Below are 21,262 nucleotides of genomic sequence, written 5' to 3'. Positions count from 1 at the left end.
AGTACAGGTGATAAAAAACACCTGTACAGATCTTATTGAAGCTCAGAGGAAAGCAGAAAATATTTTATGTAACAGTCAGCTGAATTGCTTTCCTATAGAATGTCTGATATATGAAGCATGCAATAAATAACCAGTGACATTTTCAAAGGAACTGCTGCAGCTATGACAGAAATGATAGACATGAACTCAAACGTGAACTTAAATGTCACTACAGGAAACAGCAGAAACCATAAGGTCAAGTAAACAGATGCTGAGCTATATATGTATATAAATGACTAACAGAGTCAAACGTCTTTTGATTACAGTCTGCATTATGAAGGCTTTTAGAAAGGGCACCATCACAAGCATTTAGACGCAAGACATTTGTTTACCTATATATTTATGTATACACAGATCAAGTATAACATTATGGCCATGCTGCTTTTGTTTCTACAGCCATTATACATTTTTCAGCTGCATTGAGCATATAGGAGCACTTTGTAGTTATATAATTACACAGTAACTGTCACTGCAGGACTGAGAACCACTGAGTCCACCAACTGCATCTGTTGGCATTGATAATAAAGGAATAGAGGATAACCAAGACATTCAACCGTGCAGCAACATATTAGCTTCTGTCTCTGCCTTTGCATATACAGTATATGGTGGAGCAGCTGGGTAGGGGTGTTTCATGCAATGTTTAAAAACTCCAGCAGCATTGCTGTGCCTGATCTACCTGTACCAGCACAACAGTCAGCACTGAAAGTCAGTGCCGTGAATGAGCCATCACCCAAATAATACCTGTTTTGTAGGGTTCTGACCATTGAAGAATAGGGAGAAAGGACAGTATACAGAGAAACAGTCTGTGCTGTCTGTAATTACAAAATTACAAACTGCTCCTATATGATTGATGGAGCTGAAAAAATAAGGATAATAGGTTTAGAAAGAAGGAGGTTGTCACAATGTTATGTTTTGTTGTAAATATCTATTCTAAACTGCCACACAATGTATTATACATAATACTGCAAAATACAACATTATACATAATAATGCAAAATAAAAAAAAACACAAATATTCAGCAAAAGTACAGAATATCCTGCAGAGCTAATTCCTAGAAAGAGATATGCCTTAGAGAGATATTCCCCAAGGAGCTTCTGTCCAGTTTCTGACTGAAGCATTAAAAATAATGTGGAAAACAAAGACTCACATCACCATGACCCTATTTATTTAAAAACCTTCTTGCTTTCTTACCGAGGATTTGCGGATGCGATCCGAACGACCGAAGAAGTAAGCATCCTCAAAGGAGGAATGGCTGCCCTTGAACTTTTCAGAGAGGTTGCGGTAGAGCCGTTTGGCTGCACTGGGGGAGGCGGGACCGGCCCCCTTCTTACTGTGGGTCAGCTGGAGGTTCTGCATCTGCTGGGTCATGCTAACAGAAAATGACCTGAGAGAAGAATATGAGGAAAGAGAGAGAACATGTTACAGTAAGACAGGAATGTCACTTTCGCTGCACAAGTACATCCAAAGCATTGATCCAGGTTGTTTCTAGCTGTTCTGCCTTTTTTCTGACTAATTGGTGACTCATTAGTACCTCTCTGACAGATGGACGAAGTGAAATGATTAATGTAAAAAAATGAGCTGCTTCAATATGTCTTTAGCCTTTCAAGACCATGAATTACTTCACACATTTTTTACATCTGACAGTGTTTTTGTGCATTGACAGGAAAAATCACTCTGACATTTCGCTTTTATGCCGTCGTGATTTCTCTCATTCTTATTCATGATCTACAGCAACCCTTTTGACATACTCTATTGATTGTCGTGCTTGTTCCTTGATTCAGAAGATAATCACATTACATGCTTGCTAAATATGATTGAAATGAAAAAAGCAATCAATTGTATTTGTGTAAAAGGAACATCACACAGAAGATCAATGTCAGGAAAGATAAGACACTATAAAAGAGCCATGCAATCCAGTCTCTTTTTAATACGACAGTGAGACAGTGGGTCAATTGTCTGTGTTATTTGAACTTCAAGGATATTCTTGGAGATTTTCTAATTTAATCTTACTTTCATGAGTCTGCCCAGTGTGATAAGCTTAGAAAGACGTGATCCGAAACTCATATAAACTCTTATACATAATCAAAGTCATTCTTACTGTATATAAAATAACTTATATATTAAAAATCTACATAAAAAAGTCTGCTATAGTGGAAGTGTATCTGAAATATTCAGATTATTTTTGTTCTCCCCAGACAGTATGTTACATAACTGTCACTGACGGTTACCTCTGGCTTATAAAGAAAATAAAACATTCAACAAGCACATCCAAGAAAATTCATTCACAAAAAAAAAAAAAAAACCCTATTACCATTTTATGGCTCTTGGACATGACGGGCACATAAACCATTTGACCATAACCGACCTTGGCATGTACTGCCCTAGGATACAAATGGTGTGAATGCATTAATTCAAGAAAGTGAAGGCTGACTGAAAATCACTGAAAAAATAAAAATGGCAGCGAAACCCAAATATTCAATAAATCCTGAATAAATAAAAAAAACACAAACTATAGACTAAGTAAGTGCTTTCATCTAAACTGTCCGCAGCTGTCTGACATTTCACTTCAGAAGCATGGAACCATGGGGATCGGCGTGATATTTCTCACCCCAGCAGTCTATAATCCAGTCAGACATGACATGACAGCAATGGCCTGTTTTTCATTGCTTATGCCAAGTTTTCAGCACAAGCACCCACACAGTCCTAATAATATGCACTTCCCGGCAGAGGAGCACAGCATCTGACACAGGCAGGTAATTTAGAGAATGCCTTAAGAGTTTATCTCTCCTCTCTGCACCCTTGGAGCCTGAGGTTTTCGCATTCAATCCAATTACATCAATCAAAACTACATGTCAGCCTGAGAAACAGGCAGAGGGACACCCTTGGCGAAAGGGTTCAGGGTGACAGTATGCATTTCACCTGTGCTAGATAAGGTCAGTCAATTAGACATGTGCCTCCTGTGTGTCTGAAGAAGGGGGAGGAGACAGGGCGGGGGGGGGGGGGGTGCTGAGCAGTACTCACCTATCAAGGCTCAGGGAGCTCCCTGAAGAACCGCTGAAGAACAGAAGTGGTCTGAAGTCCTTGATCAGTGCAGCATCGCTATGCCTTTGGTTGAGTCTCTGAGTCAGTCGGGAGATCTTGCTCTCAGGTCTGAATGAATGAAGAAGCAGGAGAAAGCTTGGATCAGTCCCTCGGACAGGTGGATCAGTGGAAAAAGAGAGGGGGGTTCAATTTTTAAAAGATTGAATGGCTTCTGAAGTCCAGACCAGGCTGCCTTTTCTCTGGATAGACAACCCAGGAGCACCTGGTGATCACCAGAGCGCTCCTATTCATGCGCATCTCGCCACAGCGCTGGCTGGCTAATGCGCAGAGAACAGGGGAGCGGAGGGGGAGGGAGAGTGAGTGAAAGCAAGTGAGAGAGCGAGAGAAACGTAGAGATAGAGAGCGCGAGAGAGAGTGCGAGAAAGAGAGAGAAAAAAAAAGAGGGAGGGGAGGAGAGAGTGGCATTGTGTCAGCACTGGGATGAGCAGCAAAGAGACAACAAAAGCACACAAGCATTTAAAGCGAGGTCACACTGAGCATGCTCATAGCAAGCAGTGGTGATAGTGGAGAGTGGGGGGAGGGGAGGAGGGGTCGAGAGGAGGACCTGTTGTTCCTCCTCTATCATCACCACCGTTCTCCACAACGTCGCTTATCTGTAGAAACAGGCGTCAAATCCCTCAACACAACAATCAGCACCATGATTGCCAACGAGACACAGCAGAGTGGTCCACAGCTTTCCAACATCCAGTCCACACACAATTCCCCATTTTCACTCTGACTTACTAATGCAGCTAGTATTTTAAATATATGGAAAGCACATGGCTGGAGGAAACTGATGAGCACTCAGTGTCCTGGAAATCAAGAGATGAATATCATTATGATTGAATCCTAAGAGGGTCACAATCAGGGTTTTGCATTCATACATGCAAAAAACACTATATTCAAAACATTTCCTATTCAACTTGACAATATGTGAATTTATTTGCTTTTAAGTGCTTTTTTGGACATGAAAGTTCAAATCAAGCTCCAGCTTGGTCAAAGTCTGGACCAAGGTTATTGTTTTTATTACGTTGTAAATTATTTTTGTTTTGGTTTTGCTTTTACACTGCACTTTAGAATGTGTAGTTTATCTAAAGACTACCTTCACACATACACAAGCAATGAATATTGTATTTCTAAAGTATTATATGGATATTTATGAATGATTTACATGATTACTTGCAACATGACATAATAAAATAAAATAAAACATGACATTTTAATAAAATGCATAAAATAAAGCAGTGTTGACAGAGCAGTGACACCATATTTTATTGGCACAATATTGTATTTAAATGACATTTATTAAAAGTTATGCAAATATATTTAAGACTTAGGGCCATATTTTAGTGATCTGTAGGTGAGCCCTCGAACAAGCATCACACAGCTTAATTTAGGATGTATCAGTTGCCATCGTAACGATGGTAAAAGAACACCTTGTGCAGCTCTAAACGCACAAAAGGCATGTTCTAATTCTCTTAACTAATCATGGGTGTGTTTTAGGCCGACACAAAATACACTAATCAGTAAGTCACTTGCCATCCCTTTTAAGAGCCTGGTGTGCTCTGACTTTGGTGGATTGGTATTTTAATGGTGCAGAGCTTCTGATCTTCTCAGCAGACTACACTGACCTGCACATTCATGCTGTGAAGTTGTGTAAGCAGCTAATTCACGAGAACAGCAATGTTATATTTTACTTTGTATTCTGTTTATTGTTTATGTAAAAGTTGGGTCTGTGCACTGCTGCGTGTCCTTATGTGTGTGTAATGAGCAGGGGTTTATTGCACACCTGCATTGGCAAGATAGTAATGACCATCTGACGGTTGACTGTTGTCAGGGTTTAAATCAGTCAATGGCACACCTGTGTTTTCTTTTGCCAAGATACCAATACACCAGAAATGTACCTGAACACACTTCCAGACCACTACCTGCATCGGCGTTGCTATTTAAACAATACAGGGGTAAGGTGTGAAAATAGACTATTCAACGAGCATCTCGGCTCACACTTACACCCTCACCTTGTGCAGGGTATCAATTCTATTAACGATTTTGAGGCCCTCAAACTACAGGGGTAGCACATTTTACACTTAAAACACGTTCATAAAGCAGAATTCAGTACATATGTTATATTTTAGGAATGTTCTTTCATGCCTTAAATAATTGTTTTGTATCTATGAAGTTTTAAATATAATATTCAACACTTACGCAAATATTATATCAATTATATTAATACAGTCTCAATCTTCAAGTCTTTTGTCATGTTGCAAGTTCATAAATATTGAAATAATGTTTCATAAATACATATATAAATATTCAATGCTTATGAATGTGTTAGGAAGCCTTTGTCTAGTTTACCTTCAAATAAAGTGTTACAAAGTAAACTTTGCTGCATTCTGTCGCAATTCCATATAGACACTGTATCTCTCTATACTTGATATTAATATTGGATTGTAGAAGTCCATGCAACTGAACTCCTCAGTCAGAAATCTGACTCCCTTCATTTGCTTTCATTTTATTCTTGTTTATAAATAAGGGTTAATCTACAGTTACAGTACGTACTGGAATCATCGGTGTAATCTATTGTGCCCACACCACTGCATGACGTACATGCATTCAATGGGGTGTCATATTTCAACACAACACCCGTTCTCTTTCTTCTTGTATAGTTTAAGGTGACAAGAAACCTGACTCAACTTTTTGTAAATTGTTTTGAAAGTAGAGATTATGTAAAAAAAAAAAAAAAAGAGAGAAAAAAAAGATTTTTTCACACTGCAAACACATCAAACCATGTTTTTTTTAAGATGATCCAGAGAGAGGCTTCCTCAATATCTTTGTCTGGACTGTGGTTCGGGGCACCTTATACATCTGCTTTTGTGGTTTAGACGAAAGTAAAAAGTCAAAAAATCTGAACCAAACAAGGTAGGTGTAAAAGCACTCTAAAATATTCAAATTCCCAGCTGATTAGGATGGACATTCTTCCTGTGTGCATAATGCAAAAAAATATACCTACACTTTCAGGAAGAGCATACGGTTTAGAAAGCTCAATCCCTGAATGTACTGCTTTTAATCCATTACTAACAAGAGGCCAAAGTGCTCTAGAGCCAGACCGTGTACTTAGTGCTCCTGTGCACAAAGCATGGACTAATTTTTATTGTTTCCAGTGACCACTGGAAAATTACAGCCCCATTAACCTCCAGATAATATTCTGAATTAGAATAGAGGCTAATGAAGCTGCCACAAATGCTTAATACCTAATGTGATATTAGAGTGGAACAAAAAGAAAAATAACACAAACATTGGGGAAAAAAAAGTCCTAAGCAAAAATATATTACAGTGGGTGGACTTCATGTCGTGACTTGGTGTCAAAACAAGCCCCTGGAGAGAAAACTAAATTATACTAATTTTTACTCATTATCACAACACTCAGTGGCATGTTCTACTTTCTCATTTCTCAAACAGCACTGCTCTCAGATTTACTAACAATACAACCATGTGACAGAGAAGGACAGTCATTGATGATAGCTGTACTGAGTGCTTATAGACCATCTTGAAACATTTAAATCCTGCAGATCTTTGATGTAGTAATAAGAACATCAGTCAGGTGGCAGATAAGCATGCTTACATTACTTAGATATGGAGAGGTGAAAGATAGATGCAAGATTTTACGAGAATAAAGTGACAGACTGACATGTTTTCCCACTTGTGCATCAAGTGTCATAGCATTTGACACCCACTTGCCTTTTAACCACTCTTGCACTGACAGAGCAAGTGATAAAAAGAAAAAAAAAAGATTAACAAGCATTTGAGTCATGCTCTGGGAAGTTTATATTTAATATTTAATTAATCCAGTTTAATTCCGAAGAAAACAAAAAGTATATGTCACCTTTAAAACATGCATTAACAAACCATGGGCATTATGTAAGAGTTGTGATTTTCTGATCCTGGGCTCCCTGTACTGTAGGGAGTGTAATTTGTGCATTGTGTATCTGGACACACTGAGAAATACAGAACTGCCACTGAAAATAAAATAAAAAATGATATAAACTGGAACGGTGGAGTAATATTACAAGTTTATATTAAAGAACGTCTCTCAAATGTCCTGCCAGATTCACCAAAGTTACACAGTGCAGTCAGTACCACTGCCAAACAAAGTCAGTGGTGCATCAACCTGATTTTGAAGCTGTTATTTTAAATAAATATGTTACATAATGGTGCTTAAATTACAGCTGCATTAGACAATGGTCTGGTTTAATGTCATTTTAGCAATTCTAAAGTATCTTCACTTACAGACCTCTCTTTGAAATATGAAACAAAACTGTGAGTTTCCAACTGATACCAGAACAGACAGCAGAGACAAATAACATCTACTATGAAAATCAACTCTTATATCTGTATATTTCAGAGCACAATCAAGCTGAAGTTGAAAGAAACAAGCTGAAGAAAATACTGTGGAGTATTATGATTGAAGTATCTGAAAATAATAACATATCTTGAATGTTTTTCTCATTGTATTGTACTGCCAAGGCTGTAATATAACCCATGAATAAAGCATTGAAAAAAACTGTTCAATATTTATGCAAAGAAAAGTGAGACCAAAACTGTTTTGTACAGCATTATTTTTATGAAAAATGGTTTAGTGGCAGCATAGTAAAATAACTGTGCTTTTAAATGAACCTCATCTTTACATTTTCTACATAGTGTGTAAAGACATGACATGTCGCAATGTTACAACAGCTTCATGCACAAAACACAGTTACACAAATGTACTTATTAATAATTTCATTTATTTGCAAGATTCAATGCCTTACAAAAACACTTCAAATATTTAGATTCAGAGTGTTACACAACTCAATGGAAAAATAATGGAACAATAAAGACATTAAAGATACCAAGTTAATATTAACTGTCAAAGAACATCACAAGGACAAGTTCATCCAATATAGCACAAGGAGCATTTTCTATTGCACCAATTAGCTGTAAGGAGGGTGGGCCTTGCTGGTAAGAAGGAAAAAGCCTACCCATTCAAACACAATACTGAAAATGTTCAAAAACATTTTCCATGAAACGAGAACAAAGCTGTTTCCATAGCTGCAGCTTAAAAGCAGAGCTCTCCTCGTCTTGCATGTGAAGTCTCATAAGACACAAAGCTAATGAGCTGTGACGCTAATGATACCGCAAGACGTCTGCATCACTGGGGCCTATAGTCCTATCTCTCTGACCAGTGGACTCCTCAATCTCCCTCATCCAAAAAAAAAAAAATAAATCATTTATACAGGTAAAAAATCTGTAAAATGGCAAATGTGCATTGGTAAGTCTTGTTCATTTTGCATTAAAAAACCTTGTTGTGTGAGAAAGAGCACTGTATCCTTAAATATTTAAACTTCCCTTAAGACCTAAACCCACTTAGTCCAAACATTCATTTTAAACTTTTGGGCCTATGGGTAGTTTTTTCCAATTCTTCTTCTTCTTCTTCTTCTTCTTCTTCTTCTTCTTCTTCTTCTTCTTCTTCTTCTTATTTTACCTTGAACTTCTTTCTTCTATTACTAAATGTACATCATTATTGTAAGTTGCTTTGGCTTTTGGCATACGTCCAAATGTATGACGCTACTTGAGCTTAGCCTGCTAAGAGACCCAGGCCGCCAGCCCGCGGTGTTTCCTGAAGCCGGAGCCCAGCGGAAGTGACATTGCAAACGGTGCGAGCGTAAGCGCAAGCGCGGAAAGAGAGCCGGGATCCGCACGAGGCTAAAGGCTAGTCCTAGCCGGCCGGCTATACCATCGCTCTTTCTTGCAAACGTCTGTTCCCTTGACAATAAACTGGACTACATCCGACTCCAGCGAACTACCCAGCGTGAGTTCAGAGACTGCTGTGTTTTGGTTTTTGTGGAATCGTGGCTTAATGACAACATTCCGGACAGCGCCATTCAGCTAGCCGGGCTAACCGCGTTCAGAGCCGATAGAAGCGCGGCTCTATCCGGGAAGACCCGCGGTGGAGGCGTGTGTGTTTACATCAACACGGAATGGTGTAACAACGCTGTGACTGTCGCCAAACACTGCTCTCCGCTGGTGGAGTTCCTGATAGTCAAGTGCAGACCTTTTTATTTAGTACGGGAGTTCTCCGCCGTGCTAATAGCTGCTGTCTACATTCCACCCAGCGCTAGCATTGGTGCTAATGCTAAAGAGGCTCTGTGTGAACTCTATCGGACTATCAGCGATCTGCAAAACAAACACCCAGACGGACTGTTTATTATCGCCGGAGATTTCAACCACGCAAATCTCAAGTCAGTGCTCCCTAAATTCCACCAACATGTGAACTTTGCAACGAGAGGAGCGAGCGCGTTGGATCTTGTTTACACAAACATCCCCAGCGCGTACCGGGCGGAGCCCCGCCCCCACGTCGCTTTCTCGGATCACATGTGTGTTTGGCTGACACCAACATACACACCACTCATCAGACGCTCCAGACCAGTTCAGAAGCAGGTGAAAACCTGGCCGACAGGCTCCATCTCTGCCCTTCAGGACTGTTTTGAGTGCACTGCATGGGACATGTTTAGGAAGGCTGCTACTGAAGGCGATTCTGTTGATTTGGAGGAGTATGCAGCATCAGCAGACCAGCTGACAGATGTTCTCACGGACATCTTCAACATCTCCCTGTGCAGCGCCACTGTCCCAACGTGCCTCAAGTCCACCACCATCGTCCCCGTGCCGAAGAAGTCCACAGTGTCCTGCCTCAATGACTACCATCCCGTTGCACTTACACCCATCATCATGAAGTGCTTCGAGAGGCTAGTCATGAGGAACATCAAGACACAACTGCCCTCTTCACTGGACCCCCTGCAGTTTGCGTATCGTCCCAATCACTCCACGGACGATGCCATCACCACCACCCTTCATCTCTCCCTCACCCACCTGGAGAAGAAGGACACTTACGTCAGAATGCTGTTTATAGACTTCAGTTCAGCATTCAACACCATCATCCCACAGAACCTCACCAGGAAGCTAAGCTCGCTCGGCCTCAACACCCCCCTCTGCAACTGGATCCTGGACTTTCTGACGGGGAGACCCCAGTCAGTCCGGTTCGGGGGCAGCACCTCCAGCACCATCACACTGAACACGGGGGCCCCCAGGGCAGTGTCCTGAGTCCTCTGCTGTTCACCCTGCTGACTCATGACTGTGCTGCAAAACACAGTTCTAACAGCTTTATCAAGTTCGACGATGATACAACCGTGCTGGGTCTCATCACCAAAGGCGACGAGTCAGCATACAGAGAGGAGGTGCAGCGGCTGACAGACTGGTGTACAGTCAACAACCTTCACCTGAATGTGGACAAGACAAAGGAAATGGTTGTTGACTTCAGGAGAGCACAACACACCCACTCTCCACTCAACATCGATGGGTCCTCTGTGGAGATTGTTAAGAGCACCAAGTTCCTTGGTGTCCACTTAGCAGATAACCTCACCTGGACCCTGAACACCAGCTCTACAGCCAAGAAAGCCCAGCAGCGTCTCTACTTTCTCCGGAAGCTGAGAAAGGCCCGTCTCCCTCCACCCATCCTCACACTCTTCTATAGAGGGACCATTGAGAGCATCCTGAGCAGCTGCATCACTGCCTGGTTTGGGACCTGCACCGTCTCTGACCGCAAGACCCTCCAGCGTATTGTGAGGACAGCTGAGAGGATCATCGGCGTCTCTCTCCCCTCCATCACGGACATTTACACCACCCGCAGCATCCGCAAAGCAACCAGCATTGTGAATGACCCCACTCATCCCTCACACGAACTGTTCTCCCTCCTGCCTTCGGGAAGAAGGTACCGCAGCATCCGGTCCAGCACGACCAGATTCTGCAACAGCTTCTACCCCCAAGCCATCAGACTCCTTAACTGCAGAGACTGAACTGATGTTTTTTCTGTACATGCACACACACTCTTACCCCACTTACCCCAGAAAATGGAAAGTACTAAAAACCCTACTACCTCACTGGACTCTATTGCACACTGTGTAATAGAGTAATTACTACCTCACCTGGTCCTTTTTGCACACTGCAAAATTTGCACACTGTCTTGTTATTTATTATTCTTTGTCTGTATGGTGTTGTATTGTCTGTCTGCACTTTTGTACTGTTGCACTATTGTTCTGTCTACACTGTGTTTATGTGCACCATGGTCCTTGGAGGAACGTTGTTTCGTTTCACTGTGTACTCTGTATATAGCTGAAATGACAATAAAAACCACTTTGACTTTGACTTTGTAATGTAATATAATGTAATGTAATAGAGAGTTAGGGTGATGTGCTGTATGGCTATATGATCCTCCAAACAGATTTTACAGAGGCACACTCTAAACGGAGGGTTATCAGAAATCACAGTGGAATGGCTGGGCAAGTGACCAAAGATAGACACAAATATAGTTTTGTCACTCCGACAATATCTCTCCAACAGACGCCCTCACCATGACAGCACACACACGCACACACACAAACACACACACACACACGATCACATGACTCTGCACACGGCACCTCCAGGAAACCAATCACCAGAATACTGATCACACCTGGTGATACATAATAAAAGAACTCTCACTCTCGGCTAAGTATTTTTTAGTTTGTCCTGCATCACAACGCATTACTTTACCATTTTGCCCTTCGTTACTGCTTGCCTGTGTTTGAACCCTGAGCTGTAACATTTATATTTGGACTGTTATTTCCTGTTGGCTCCTGTTTACCGGCATTGAACCTGCTTTTCCTGACTACTCTTTGTATTGAATCATGTATTTACAAACATTATGTTTTATATTACTTAAATATAGTTTCAATGTATTATGACCCTTACCTTCATAACAGGTCCAAAACAATCTAAACAATATAGTGCTTATATAGTATATGGCTGCTGCGTTTAAGGTGAAACTTCCCTCTGACACAAGAAAACAAGAGGTAGGGGAACAAATTAGAAATGTGACTGGGTCTAAGTAAAATGGAATTTTAGTTCTCGTCCTTGAGTTTAACTGCAAATGGCTGCTGAGGAAATTTTACTACAGGTCTAAAAATAACCCTGTCAGTGTGCAAAGTGGCCTTTTAACTAAAGATGATTTTTGTCTGTTCCTCTCTAAAATCTAACTGACAGATAATAACTTGAGAAATCATTCCTGAGAGCTGAGAAAGAGAGAGAAAAAGAAGAAAATTGAGAGAAGAGGGAGAGAGGCTTTATTTAAGAAACATGACCTCAAATAAAGCAGAAACAGGCTGCAAGCATGGGAATATAATTCACTGATTATTTTCTCTTATCTTTATCATTGCTTATTTTCATTACATCTTTTATTAAGCGTAAAATAAGTGTATTTCACTTATTCCAAATCTGGTTCTTACTCCAACTCCCAGAATTGTAATACATCTGCCAGTCTGGGAAATCAATTACATGTGTTTTCCAGTGATCAGTCACACTCACTACAGCAGAAATATTGTTATTGATGATGGGAAAATAGCTGGGGCTAATTTTTTCTTCCATTATATTCCCATACAAATAATTTTATTCTTAGCCATGGTTACCAGTGCAAATAGTCACCTGTATGTGGTATGTGTAGTATGCTGGTGCAAATGTTCTGGTGTGGCATCCAGAGGCATACAACATAATATATATCTAAATGTTTGTGAACACCCCTTCTACTGTATAAATTCAGCCACTTTAATTGCAAGTGCAGATGCCAAATCTGTAAGTTGCAAATAGAAAAGTATTCTCTGAAACAGATAAACATGAACTGGTACTGGTACCATGCATAATGCCAGGTGTGGGCTAGAGATGTCCCTCAGCATTGTGCTTTGGGGCATTGGAACTGTTCCCATATCAATAACTTCTGGAAATGAGTTGGGGAGTTGGTGGGGTGGTGATCATCCTGATCTTTCCCAAAGCTCTGTCGCTGAATGCAGTCAAATCCTAACAGCAATGGTACAAAAGCATTCTATAGAATAATGTACAGGAAAACTGGCAGATTTACATAACATTAAAATGTAGAAAAAGCAAAAATGGAGATCCAAGAATAATACATAGGGCAATATGTAAAAGGATGAAGCTACAGTCGCTTCTACACCAAAACCATCAACCTTCTAAACCAGTCAATCAGAAAACTCTTTCCAGTCTATACCCTTACTTATTCTATTCCCATCCACTAATTCCATTCTCACACATTATAACACATTCTAACTTGACAGGTGAGATACCCATTTCTACACCTCCTGTAGCCACTGCTTGAGAGTGCAAATGAATGAGGGTTGGGTTGGGTAGTCGAGTTTAACGCCACATCAGCTCGTCGGCTATTTCGCGGCAGGAAAGGTACTGTCTAATCACAAGGTTCTACGATCTAAGCCATCGCAAGGCAGACAGACACAGACAGACACACAGACACATTCACTCACACACTCACACCTAAGGGGCAATTCCAATCAAGTTACAATTAGCCTGAACGTGCCGTCTTTGGACTGTGGGAGGAATCCGGAGAACCCGGAGGAAACCCACGCAGACACGGGGAGAACGTGCAAACTCCACACAGAAAGACCCGGGACGCCCCAGCCGGGAATCGAACCCAGGCCGTCTTGCTGTGAGGCGGAAGTGCTATCCACCGTGCCACCGTGCCGCCCGCAAATGAATGATGATGACCTTGTTTCAGTGTTGACATTATTTTGACTCTGTGTCGAGATGAGGAGAATTCAGAAATTCCCTTGATAATACCCAGTTTTTTATGCTTTTTTTCCTTTTTTAAGAGAAAAGCTGTGTAAAATGAAGCGACTTTTAAACCAGAAACAGTCACATCTTGAGTAACCATGGTACACACAAACACACACAAAACAATTATAAAGAATTACACTCCCACAACGTATTGCTTATGAGCAACTGATATAAAATAACATATTATTTCTGGTATAAAACATGATTGAGATATCTTGATATAATTACTTTCACATTATTTCAGATTCAGTAAATGTTATACGGATTTTTTTTATTCAAGCTCATTTTGATCATGAAAGTGACATTAACACATACGGTATTAAGCTTTTTAGTGGTTACAGTGTCACTTGCAACAACCCTACTGGAACAAACAAATTGAGCATCAAAAAACACGTACATATTTAAAATAATATAAAAAACTGACTGGCAAATAGAAAGAAAAACAGTCACATCTTATATGCTTCGCTGCTGTCCTGCTCCTGCTCATCACGATGATCTGTTCACAGCAGGAGGATACTGAGAGGCTGTGCATGAAACTGTTTAGCCGGCATATTCTCGACATCACTGTTAATACTTACATACATCTACTGCTATGCACATACATACTATAAGACAATGCTGCTTGAGTGAATGTACAGACCTGTGCAGCTGCTAGTATTAGCATTAGCATTGCTAATATTGCAGCATTTGACACTAAATCACTTGTACAGTGGAGCTTTACCTCCTTGTCTATGCATACTGCAATTTATGTACGTTGGCACACCGCTGTTTACTGACTGCAATCTCACTTTGTCACTTAATGCAATGTCACTACTGTATATTTGCACACCACTGTTTACTAACCGGAATGTAACTTGAGCATGGACACCACTACATTCTTGTGCCAACAGGCCAACAGACTTCCAAGAAGCTCCACACTTCGTTGGGGGCTATCCAATTTTTTCAAACCATCTTTCGGTCTCAAAATATTACCACAAAATATGGTATTCCTGGGGTCAGGGAGTACCATAAGCTGCACAAGTAGATCAGAAGATGCTATATTGACATACAAATAAACATTTTTAAGCCAACAGAACAAGACACAGATCATGCTCAGGTCTAACCTACTAAAACCACACTTATTAGCATTATTCGAGAGTCAATAAGATCCAACGACTGCTGTTGGACAGACAGAAAGCTCACTGCAAAAAATCCATTGGCAAAAACTAGACAAAATATATGCAAATTAAGACAAATATATGTATATTAAGCAAAAAATTCTTACAAAAAGCAATGGCAAAGTCTCAAAATGAGTGAAGTAACACCTAAACCAAGCAAAAAAGTCACTGTTTTGGACACAAGAATCAGAATAACTTGATTGCTGCTTGATTGTGCTTATTTTCAGTTCAAATTACTTAAAATAAGGTACAAATTCTAAGTAAGAATGATTATGATAATTATCCCTAAAATAAGCAAAATAGTCTAACACTTACAATGCTTAGTAAGATAAAAAAAAGTCTTATCAGAGAACAAAATAAGATTTTCTTAAATTTAGAACATTTCACTTGCTAAGATTTAGTTTTTTGCAGTGATTTGAAAGTTTGTTTTTTTTCTGTGGTGGGTTGGTTCTATAGCTTAATCACTTAACTAGTATTTGCTTAGCTACAGGTCTACCAAGTTTCAGACAGTTTAGAGCAGATGATGTTGACTAAGGATAGATTTTTTTTGCATATCTATCCATTCAGATCGTTTACAGATTAATTTGTATTATTAAGAGCAGTCAGAAATTACATGTAATCCGGTTTGGATCCAAACTATATTTGGAGGTGGTGTTAAATGCAATAAGAATTAAAATCAGATTTGTACAGATTCACAAAGTGATAAACAGACCAAATGGAAGTGAAAGGGCTCAAAAAGAGTGTCAGAGGTAAGTTTCTGACACCAAACTGGCAAGAACCATGTGATATGATTTGTATCATAATAGGGGTTACAATTCAATATACAGCTCTCGAAAAAAATAAGAGACCACTTAAAAGTGATGAGTTGTTTAATTTAAATTTTAATAAATACGAAATTGAAAACCTCTGGAATATAATCAAGAGAAAAATGAATGCTCACAAGCTATCAAACCAAGCTGAACTGCTTGAATTTTTGCACCAGAAGTGGCATAAAATTATCTAAAATCAGTGTGTAAGACTGGTGGAGGAGAACATGCCAAGATGCATGAAAATTGTGATTAAAAACCAGGGTTATTCCACCAAATATTGATTTCTTCACATTATATAAGTTCTGAAAGCTCTGCATCTTTTTTGTTAATTTGACCATTTCTTATTTTCTGCAAATAAATGCTCTAAATGACAATTTTATTTGGAATTTGGGAGAAATAAAACAACAATGTTAATTTTACTCAAACATAAACCTATAAATAGCAAAATTAGAGAAACTGATTTAGAAACTGAAGTGGTCTCTTATTTTTTTTCAGCGCTGTATATAAAAATATATTGCAATACTGTAAGCAAGGACATTTATTTTGATTTTTAAATCAAATATAAAAAGGTTATTGTATAAAAACACTATCAAAAAAACAAAAAAAAATGTTTACTTTTTTTGCCATCAGAAGAGTGGGATCTGGAGACATAGTACAGCACTGCTATATATTGATTCGTACAGAATTACAAAGCTAAATATTGCGATGTGTGATTGGTTGGGATGTGTTTAGACCTGCAGCCAGCCAGGCAGGCTTATATAACGTAGTTAATACGATAAACATAACAGAACAGACCATGTTCCTGCTAAACAAGGTTAAAATCACACATATTTCGAAAATAAAGGTTCACGTCTTACATACTGGTAAATTCATGTTTGCTTGTTTCCCTTTGTATTCCATTTGTATTTAACTGTTTTGATAAAAACTAGATTTGTTTTATATTGCAAAAAATACAAATCAAATAACTAAAGAGAACTGCAGAGGATTTTTGTGCTCATTACCACACATATAATTAGTTATCATTCCATTAAGCTAATCTGTTTTTTTCTTTCCCACATTCCCACTCATTTTACCGCTGGTTTATATGGTTTATACATACTTCTTGAACCATCAAGAGACAAGCAGAGAGCAATCCTGCCGAAGGGAAGTTGATATGAGTCACTGTGTCCAATCAGGAGACGGCGAACGGAGTCACGACAGTGTAAAAAGCAGCTCTCTGCTCACAGCAGGCTTTTGTGCTCAGCTCTTTTCTTCCGCTCATGGCTCAACACTCCATTTGCATGGCAGGCGCAACACAAGTCGTATAAACAGCCTTGAGATACATATCTCATCCCCGGAGAATACGCTGCCAGTCTATTAACAGAGCCAGCCACCAAAATAATTAGGTTAAAAGACATACTTTTAGACAACACAACAAGCCACAGAAGACTGAGCAAATACAGGATTCACAGAGACGGAATATGATCAAGAGATAAAGTGCAGAAAAGCTTACACTAGAAAACATGAGTACAAGTACTGCTACTTCTAACACATTCACCTGTTAACTGTCTGTAAGTCTTTATAGCAACAGAAAACAAACCAGATAAAAACCTGCACTATATGCCCATTTTTTTTTACAGACAGCCCTACTAATGAATGCATTCAGCCTCCTTAAATTGCACTTATTACTGGAACAGATGTGCAAATACAAAATTGTGCATATTGTGAATATCAGCATACTCAAACTGCATTTCTCACATGCAAAAACAGAGCTTTGAGCTCATGTGACATAACTAGGCTGGAGGCAGAGCGAGGTAGAGGGCCATATTCCAGTGAATACTCCCAAGACACTACTTCTTAGCCTGTGAAAAATGAGTCCATCCAAGTCCCCAAAAAACACTGTGGAGATTAAATACATTTTTCATGCTTTACTTTGATATCAGAATGTCAAACATCGTTATCACACATCACACTTTTTGGCCATAGTATACACCCCTAACTTGAACCAGTTGCCACTATGCAACTGTATATAATTCTAGACATGGGCTGGAAAGGTATAAAGTTCAATTGACCCAGTTAGCAATGTTTGGTTCCTGTAACATTCTGGGAACCTATCATTTCTGGTGGCTCATTGGTTCCATTTGGTTGTTCATTATATTTCTGAGAACATACCCCTCATGATCATGTAACATTAAAATGATTGTACTGATGAAGTAACATTCTTTGTTAGTTCTTCCAAAACCCAAAGGAGAACATTATATTTGGAATATTATATAGCTTCCAGAATGTTCTGAGAACTACAGTGATGTTTTAAACAAAAATATACCATTGCAATAACTTAATGGAATAGTTCCCCTAAAATAACCATAGAGGAACCGAAATCTAACATTACAAAAACTTTCTCTGTTAGCTGGGGTGTTCTCTGGAATACTTTTGATGGAATGAGTTGGGGAGCTGGGGATGAGGGAGGTAAGGCAATCATCATCTAATATCCTGTCCACACTAATGCTTCTGGTTCTTCCCTAGACAGTAGAGAGACACTATCATCATGCTGCTTACTCATAAGGTGCTTGTACTTGAATATCTGTAAAGCTGGTTTGTGATGACATTTGTTGTAAAAAGTTCTACACAAATATATTTGCAATTGCATTGCTTTCATGAGGAAAAACGAATGAGCAGGTGTGACAAGGAGTTTTGAGTCCATTTAGAATTTATATTCTATATTTGCAGTAAAGAAATGAACAAGAATAGAACCTACACTGCCTGGCCAATAAAAAATTGATACCAAAAAAAAACAAAAAGATCACACACTTATACCTAATATTTTGTTGGACAGCCTTTAGCTTTGATTGCAGCATGCATTCGCTGTGGCACTGTTTTAATAAGCTTCTGCAATGTCACAATATTTATTTTATTTGCACCCAGTGTTGCATTCATTTTTCACCAAGATCTTGCAGCAGCATTGATGATGGCAGAGTCTGACCACTGCACAAAGTCTTCTCCAGCACATCCCAAAGATTCTCAATGAGGTTAAGATCTGTGGTGAACAATACATGTGTGAAAATGATCTCATGCTCCCTGAATCACTCTTTCACAATTCCAGCCCCATGAATCCTGACATTGTCATTTTGGAATATGCTCGTGAAAAAATCCAGTGATGGAATAACCTAGTCTATATTCAGTAAATTCAGGTAGTCAGCTGACCTCATTCTTTCAGCACATATTGTTGCTGAACCTAGACCTGACCAACTGCAGCAACTCCAGATCATGTGCTTAGTTAGTATTTATAGTACTTTAAATGTGTGAATGAGATTGCTCCTAAAACTAAAGGAAATTTTCTGCTGTAAGCAGTTCTAATTATCTGAAAGCATATTCACTCTGACTGAATTACCGGGTTTACCCTTAATAATTCTGGTCCTCACTCACTAAGCTTTAGTGAATCATGCCTTCAGAGTGTGAAAGTCAAGTGTCATGTGAAGCTTATGTAAAAATGATAGAAGCCTTTACATAAGCCCCCTTTACTGGAGTGTTCCCTGTACATGTGGGCTTGGCTGGTTTGTGTCCTAAGCCGACGTGACTCAGCCTCATATTAGTAGGATAAATGTTCTATGTGGTGTCCTCAATTCACACTTATATCCAACTGAACAAGTCATAGTCATGTTTACTACAACATCTAGAAACTGTTATGAACGTTGTTAAGTGTTTGGAACATTTTCACCAATTTTTTTCTTCAAATCACAGCCAGATTCCCAGCGTGAAGCTAAATCAAAGATGGCAAAGGATCTGTGCGACTTGACTGAGAGCCACTGCCAGCTGCATTTTCAAGGATCACCAACCGTGGACATCAGAAAGACGTGGCTTTAAAGGCAATCCCATAAAATCCCCCTATTTATTTTGATAAATATGCCAAACATTTATGAGCTTTTATTATGGACGCAGCAAATGGCAACAAATGAATAGGGATAGACACATTTTTTTTTTAACCAAAAAAAATCCTTTAGTTATACATTTAATAATCAATAATAAGGCATAGGCACATATGTTTTTAGCAAAAATATAGGCAGATAAGTTTTTTAGGCAGATGCGTAAATGATTACAGGTGTGGCATGATTAGACACTGGGTCCTGCCACAAAAGAGTGTAAAATGTATGCATTTCTGCTCTTTAAAAAAGATTTGCCTCTATACCACATTTAAAGCCATTGGACTGAAAAAAGCAGAAGGGATGTATTAACAAACTGGACACCATCTAAGTTTTCCAGCATGCAGTCACCATCACCTTCCTTATCATTGGTGTCGTGAACAAGAAACTTAGACTGTTGTTGACTGGAACCATATTGTCTTTATCAACAAATCAATTTTCTGTTTGGGGTCTGATGATGGTTGGCTCATAGTGAGCCCTTTACAGTTTTTCCCAAATGTTTAAACACATTTCTAGAAACTTGGCTCAGTTTCTCAAAACTCTAAACACAAACTGAAAATTATTAACTGCTTTGTTGAAACTCCACTAATCTCTAGCAAAACTGATTCCTTCCACCAAAACAACACACACAGCTATTTATATGATTCTCTTTTGCAGAGCATCAAATAAACACTGACAAGATAAATTCAGAGCACTGTTATCACAAGTATTTGGTTATGTTTTGACTTTATGAGGTCACTGTACAAATTCAAATGCATATAAGTCCATGGAAATATGTTGGCTTTCTGTTCTTTATATTTATTTGGTGCGGTGTAGGACCCCTCAATATAGCATTTACAGTATTACATGTATATGCGACACAAATTTAAGCTGCTTTTACTGTATGTATTACAGTTTTTCCACATTGTATACATGCAAAATATGGAAGTATGCACACAAATCCAAAAACATGAACATCACGTGTTGACATTGTGACTCCAAACTGCTAAACTCTAAGCACAATTCCACATGTTCTCACTCAAATATCATTCTAAATCACAGCTTTGCAAATCACTAAACACAAATTGCATCATTTAGTACACCTTGGTCACCTAAGAATCACTGACCTTCAAATACATAAATAATAAATCAATTTTGTTACCTCTTTGTATGTGAACTGATTTTCCTCATCATGTTTCTCATTGTACTTACATAAGTGAAATTTACAGTTTTGTAACATACTAGATAAAGAAAAATGGCTCACATCTGTGTTGCATAAACATGTAGTACTGTAATGCTATATGGGGGGGGGGGGGGGGGGGTCCTACACCGCAAAAAATAAATATAAAGAACAGAAAGTCAAAATATTTCTATGGACTTGTATGCATTTGAACTTGTACAGTGGCCTCATGAAGTCAAAACATAACCAAATACCTCTGATAATAGTGCTTTGAATTGATCTTGTCAGTGTTTATTTGATGCTCTGCGAGAGATAAGCATATAAATAGCTGTGTGTGTTGTTTTTGGTGGAAGGAATCAGTTTTACTAGAGATTTGTGGAGTTTCAACAAAGCAGTTAATAATT

The 21,262-nt window shown here is 39.0% G+C and overlaps 1 protein-coding gene across 1 annotated transcript in view; it reads right to left on the bottom strand.

Moving 5' to 3' along the window:
- Positions 1-21,262, bottom strand: part of ankfn1 (ankyrin repeat and fibronectin type III domain containing 1) — a 112,759-nt gene that overhangs the window by 39,707 nt on the left and 51,790 nt on the right. Inside the window, exons 7-8 of the mRNA XM_022669036.2 lie at positions 3,062-3,190; positions 1,232-1,424 (exon numbers count right to left, since the gene is read on the bottom strand). Coding sequence (XP_022524757.2) covers positions 1,232-1,424; positions 3,062-3,190 — 322 coding nt within the window. The remainder of the gene's footprint in view (positions 1-1,231; positions 1,425-3,061; positions 3,191-21,262) is intronic.

Source organism: Astyanax mexicanus, chromosome 15 (genome assembly GCF_023375975.1).
Source record: "Astyanax mexicanus isolate ESR-SI-001 chromosome 15, AstMex3_surface, whole genome shotgun sequence".
Lineage (NCBI taxonomy): Eukaryota > Metazoa > Chordata > Actinopteri > Characiformes > Acestrorhamphidae > Astyanax > Astyanax mexicanus.
Note: the sequence above shows the minus strand (reverse complement) of the source record. Positions and strands in the feature narration are given on the sequence as shown.